Here is a 5,675-nt window from a genome sequence, read left to right as displayed (position 1 = left end):
CACATAAGCAATTCTGTTCTATTTTACACGGTACTGCATTGTACCATACTTGGTACTTGGCATTCCCAGCAGCTTCAACACGAAACTTGACCAGAATGTCAGCTGCACAAACAGGACTAAACCATTGCAGCCGGCGGACAAAACAGTTGTCTCTGTTATTCATTTTTCTCTGCTGTTTTTGTTGTTGACAAGCGGGTTTGAATTCCTATTTGCATTGCGTGTGTGTGTGTGTGTGTGTGTGTGTGTTTTCACTGAGATCACCTGGCCAGCCCAGGCCCAAGCTCACGTCGAAATAACCCAAAAAACCGATGGACGAACGAATATTTCCCCCATGGCCAAAAGGCAATAAACACAAAACGCAACCAATTGAGCTCGAATGCAAATATTTGGAGGGGCAGGCAACGAAGAGTCCAGCAGAATTGAAAAGAATTTCGCGCCATTTAACAGTTTTATGGCAAGCAACTTCAGAAAAAAAAAAGTTGTTTTGTTTCTTGTTTGTGTTTAGGTGTGAGAGCTTGGGTGCCGGCTTGGCTTATCTTCTCGGCTGACAGCGGCCTTTGGCTACATTTTTGGACACTCTCCGCCCTTTTGTTAGATATTTCTGGCAGCTCACTTCACTTGCGAGCGGGTTAACTCTCATGTCGGATATCCTAGCTGGCATATTATTATTTGAATTGCCGAGCTGCGGCGCAGGGCAATTTCACAACTCAATGCACGCCGGACAGTCGCATTGACAGCATCATTCCAGCGTTTGACAACGTTTCTAATGACAAAAAATAACCAACCGACCAGGCAAGCAATTTGCTGTCTGCAGCTGTCACTTGGCTGACCAAAGCAAAACTGTCAGTTCGCATATGACAAACATTTGTCGTCGTCTGACAAGAACCGAAATGAGCCAAGAAAAAGAGAGGATGCAGTGTTGGGTTTATGCATATCAAACAAAATGTATTTTTGCTTTCGTGGAGACTCCTCTCGGAGTCTCTCTAGTCCTCCTCGTCCATCAGAATGGTCTTGAAGGCAAACGGCTCGAAGGCGTAACCAGCGCCTTCATAGAACTTGCTCATAAACTCCACCCTGTAAAGGCAAACAAAAAAGGGATTTGGTTTACAGAAACATAAAGAAGAAATCTCCAAATATTGTACCAATGCAGGCGGAGTGTGTGCAGAAAGGCAGAGAGTCCTTCGATGAGCACCAGAATGCCGACAGTGAGCGCCGACCAGGCACCAAACACCAAATAAACGCCAACGGCACCCACATAGCTGTCAAAGATGAAACCCTTTGCGAGCACCATGTTCCACAGCACTTCCGAGAGCTCTGCAAAGATCAACAAAAAAAGGGAATTAAACCAACCCGAGATCCAGGATCTTTCGGTTCGACTTACGCGCATGAGCCAGGGAGAGCGCCCAGAGACGCAGATAGGACGCCGTGTGGGAGACCGTGCTCAGAACGTACTCAATTGTGTGTATGGCTTGGTGGATAAAGATTTCACCCATTGGCTCGTCCTCCCCATGGCCATGATCAGCTCCACCCGCGGCACTTTCCTGCGGCTTGGGCAGCGCCGGCGGACTGCCCCGTCGCTGTATCATGATGTAGAGCGGCTTGCCCAGCAGCATCCAGGGAATGCAGATGATCGCGATAACAACAAAGACCATCTGTATGGACTTCTGGCCGTCGAACATGAACTCCTTGCAGGGCTCGGGCGTGTCCTGTGATCCCTGCAGTATCATGTTGATGAACAGAATGAGAATGGAGGGAGCACAGGCCGGCGACAGGGGACCCTCCACGGTGTCGTTGTAGACGAGCCACTTGAAGAACATCATGAAGACCATGTAGCCGAAGAGCAGCAGCAGGAACAGCACCTGCGGCAGGAACTCCAGAAAGATGCTGGCATATTTCCTGTAGTGTACAAAATTCACCACGGACATGGAGACGCCAAAGACCATGTGCAGCACGCCAAAGATGATCGAAAGCTTCATCTTGAAGGTGTTCAGGAAGATGATTTTGTTGTCGGCCAGCTGCCAAATGGGATCCATGCCCAGCGGATAGGTCTTGAAGAATGTGTCGTTGGGTCGCAGCGTTATGTACTTGCTGGTTGGATCGGTCATCTCGGCCTCTGTGTAGTTCATGTTCCAGCCAGAGCCGAAGATGTTCATCGACTTGGAGAACACATCGTTGTAGATGAAGCCCGTGTAGATGGAGAAGAGGCCCATCAGGAAGATGATGTAGCGACCGCCGAAGAAGATGTTGAAGATCTCCTCCCTGATGGCGGCCAGCTTCTTCTCCTTGATGATCAGAAATGCAGCGAACAAAACCAAGATGATGCCGTGTCCCAGATCCCCGAACATCACGGCAAACAGAAAGGGGAACGTGATGCACGCATACAGGGCAGGATTCACTTCCCTATACGAGGCCATGCCATAGGAGTCCACCAGATTCTGGAAGCCATTGGTGAACTTGTTCGTTCGCGTGTACGTCGGCGGCTGTTCGTTTGTTTCAATCACATTCATGAAGGCCGGAATGGAGCTCTCCGACTGCTTGGAGCCGCGTGCCAGCGCCTCCTGCACCGTGGTCAGATCTTGGGCCGGCACCCAACCCTCGCCAATCAGGCACTTGCCCGTCACATCCGGATTGAAGTAGTTCAGGATGTGGTAGATGGCCTTCATCTTCCTCACCATAATGGACCAGCGGGGCAAGTGCTTCGCCGCGGAGGTGAGCACGCGACAGCGATGATCCGCGCTCTGATTGAGCACCATCTTGAGGTCCTCGAGGCGCACATTCACGTCCCTGATCATGTCTGCCCGCTCGGCATGCGCGCTGGGGCAGGGATAAACGGAGGCATGGTACCCCGCGCAGACCTTCTTCACGCGCTGCTTCAGCTGCTCGCCCTGGAAAAACGCCACAAAGACAGTCTTCAGCACGGGTCGCCCAGTCTCCTCGTCCTCGCACAGTCCCTCGATGTCGCAGCGCCGCAGGAAGATGTTGCCACGCGAGATGCGCCACAGCATTCGCTCGAAGGAGAAGAAGCGCTCCAGCTTGATCACTCCGGCCACAAAGGCCAGCTGTCCGCGCTGTCCGCCGTTCTGCTGGGCGGGATCGTTGGGGTCCACCATGCGATTGGAGTCCAGGTTGATGATCTCCTGGTCGGAGAAGAAGCCCGCGGTGTTCTCCAGCACACACTTCAGCTCCTCCATGTGCGTGAAGTTGGCCTTCAGGCTGGCCCCGTTCGCCGCCATCTCGCGCAGCTCGTTCTCCGTCTTCTCCAGCTGCGCCTCCAGATCGACTGCCTCGCGTGGGTTGGGTGCCGCCGGCTCGTCCTCAGCTGACAGCAGCGGTAAGTCGATCTCGTCCTTCTTCATCTCAGCCTCCACATAGCGCAGACGGCGCTCCATGTCGTCGCAGCGTCTCACCTCCGTGACATACTTGCGCTGGAAGGAGCTGACCTGCTCGTTTAGATCCCGAAACTGGACACAGCCGCGCTCGCCGAGCTCCGCAATGGAGGCGTAGGCTGCCTCGGGCTGGATGAACAGCTGGCACAGGGCCATCTGCTCGCTCCGGAACATGTCCCCCATGGTTGTCGATGTCTGTCACTGCAGTAGAGGAATCAGACTGTCAAATGTTAGTCACACAAATTGGCTAATTGGGTGTGTCTGCCTAGGGCTAATGGGTTCTGCGGCTTGTCATGGTCCCCCCAACATTGTTGATCCGACTGACGCACGTGCTTTATGGGTCCTACGATTTCAACCCAATCAATCACCTAAGTGGAACTGAACAGAACTGTTTACGGCCAGTCCCCAGTCCCCAGTCGACTGCAGATTAGATAAGAGATTGCCTCGGGGCCCGGCTATCGGGTTTGGGATCGGCTCGAAGCCCCTTATCTGTCGGGGTGGGAACTCGGCGTTGAGCGCATTAATAATTTGAAAATTATTAACAATTACCCAGCAATCAGTTGGTTTATAAATAAGCCCCCAAAAGTCGTTCGCTGCATTAAATGCTTATTTCTGATACCACAGGCAGGACCTGTGCCCCGTCTTTGCTCTGATAACCGCTTTGGCCATGCCAGATTATAGATATTTATGGTTTGCTGTGATTTCTGCTGCTCTGTCTGTCCATAAAAATGATTGAGTCGCAGCTCGATGGAGAGCCGCGCTGTCTGTGCCCTCACTTGCGGTTGCTGATAGTTTCGAGAGATCTGATTTACGGCCACAGGAAGCTACTTAATAGAGATGGCATCGTGGGTTGTAGATTTCCAAGTCGAAAATTCAATGGAGTGGCACACAATCACAGATTGTTGGGAGCTTGGAGGAGCTTTTCAGAGCCAGTTCAGCGACCTAAATCTAAACCAGTCAATGGATAAATCAGTGCAATTCCTGGCCTTATCGCTTGCCGCTTTGTACATCAGTTTTAGCCATAAATCTGCACGGCAGACAATTGCCTTTAAGTTGGCCATAAATCTTGAAGGAAAACTGCACGCAAATGGCTGCCAGCCACAATCCCCGTGCCAAGCCCTGTTTATGTCTGCAATTATGGGCTGAGCTTGGGCTTGGCTCTTGGCTCTTGGCTCATTAAGAAATCCGTTCGCTGGCCGTAAAAACATTATCGACAGCGTAATAATTCGTATGGCTAGTTGCTGCCAGACCCACATGATCCATCACGTGCTCTGACGTCATGTATGTGTGTGGAAATTGACGTTTAACTAGTGTTTTCGGGCAATTATCAAAAATCAATTAAGATAACTTATCGCTTAGATGAATGCAATTGTCACGAGTGAGCCTTTGAATAGTTTGAACAATGTCCCAGCCTACGTGCTGACACATTTTCTTGGCTATTATTTATATTTAAATTTGCCCACAAAAACCTACAAGTAATGGCGCAATTTCGAATTAATTGCTTGTTAAGTGGCTTATCTGAGCCAACAATGATAACCTCGTAATGTTAACCCGTGTCGGGGAGCACTGATAGCAGCACAGGGAAGTCCTTGAACAATGAACACAAAAATGGTTTAAATGAAAGGACACTCTGCCAGCACAACACTTACACTCGGTAGATAAATGAATTATTTCTTTTTGGTTGAATCGTCGACTCTTTTCGCGACCTGCCACCCCAGTGGTGCAGAAAGAACTGTGCAGTCGAGCAGCTCTATGGCCAATAAGACTGAAGCTAATCTACACTTGTGGCACCAATACTGGCAGCACCTTATGCGAGAGCGCTAGCGCTAATAAGTAATCTTTGTGCCTTTGTTTTTTATCACAAAATATTGTAGAAACACTTGCGGACTTGAGTGCTTGTAGCAGGTATGCCTTGGGGTATGTTGAACGACTTTGCTCTGGGGTTTCCAATCAAACTGAATATTGTGGGAAGAATTAGCTATAAAAATCAACCAGTACTCGGTACTTACTAGTCGTTACACACTCACCCAAGTTAATCGCTCGAAGTACTGTTGTTTGTGTTGCCAAACGCCTTATCGCCCGGCTCCTCTGGGCCATCGTCAGGCTGAAACCCAATTAATTCGCTGCACACTTCTGATTAGTGGTCACATTTGGAACAGTGTCAATGAAGCACGAGTTCTTCCATGTATGTGTATCAAATGACTGGCGACTGCAGCTTTTATTGACAGAATCATCAATCAATCTTTTGGGCAATGACATAAATATAATTATTGATAACCTACAAGTGAG

The 5,675-nt window shown here is 49.9% G+C and overlaps 1 protein-coding gene across 1 annotated transcript; it reads right to left on the bottom strand.

Moving 5' to 3' along the window:
* Positions 1-919: 919 nt before the first annotated feature.
* Positions 920-5,134, bottom strand: LOC117584351 (V-type proton ATPase 116 kDa subunit a). The gene is made up of 4 exons (XM_034273184.1): positions 5,036-5,134; positions 1,382-3,587; positions 1,143-1,314; positions 920-1,074 (listed from the first exon to the last, which is right to left on the bottom strand). The coding sequence occupies exons 2-4, from the start codon at positions 3,567-3,569 to the stop codon at positions 984-986; spliced, it is 2,451 nt and encodes an 816-aa protein (XP_034129075.1). The 5' UTR covers positions 3,570-3,587; positions 5,036-5,134; the 3' UTR covers positions 920-983.
* Positions 5,135-5,675: the final 541 nt, after the last annotated feature.

The sequence above is a fragment of the Drosophila guanche genome, unplaced genomic scaffold (assembly GCF_900245975.1).
Source record: "Drosophila guanche unplaced genomic scaffold, DGUA_6, whole genome shotgun sequence".
Lineage (NCBI taxonomy): Eukaryota > Metazoa > Arthropoda > Insecta > Diptera > Drosophilidae > Drosophila > Drosophila guanche.
Note: the sequence above shows the minus strand (reverse complement) of the source record. Positions and strands in the feature narration are given on the sequence as shown.

Bases quoted from the DNA above. Each gene is read 5' to 3' on its own strand.
- LOC117584351 (XM_034273184.1), bottom strand. From the start codon at position 3,569: ATGGGGGACATGTTCCGGAGCGAGCAGATGGCCCTGTGCCAGCTGTTC. The intron at 1,315-1,381 runs GTAAGTCGAACC...TGATCTTTGCAG, and splicing joins GCTCTCCCTGGCTCATGCGC to AGCTCTCGGAAGTGCTGTGG. The intron at 1,075-1,142 runs GTACAATATTTG...TTGCCTTTACAG, and splicing joins CACACACTCCGCCTGCATTG to GGTGGAGTTTATGAGCAAGT.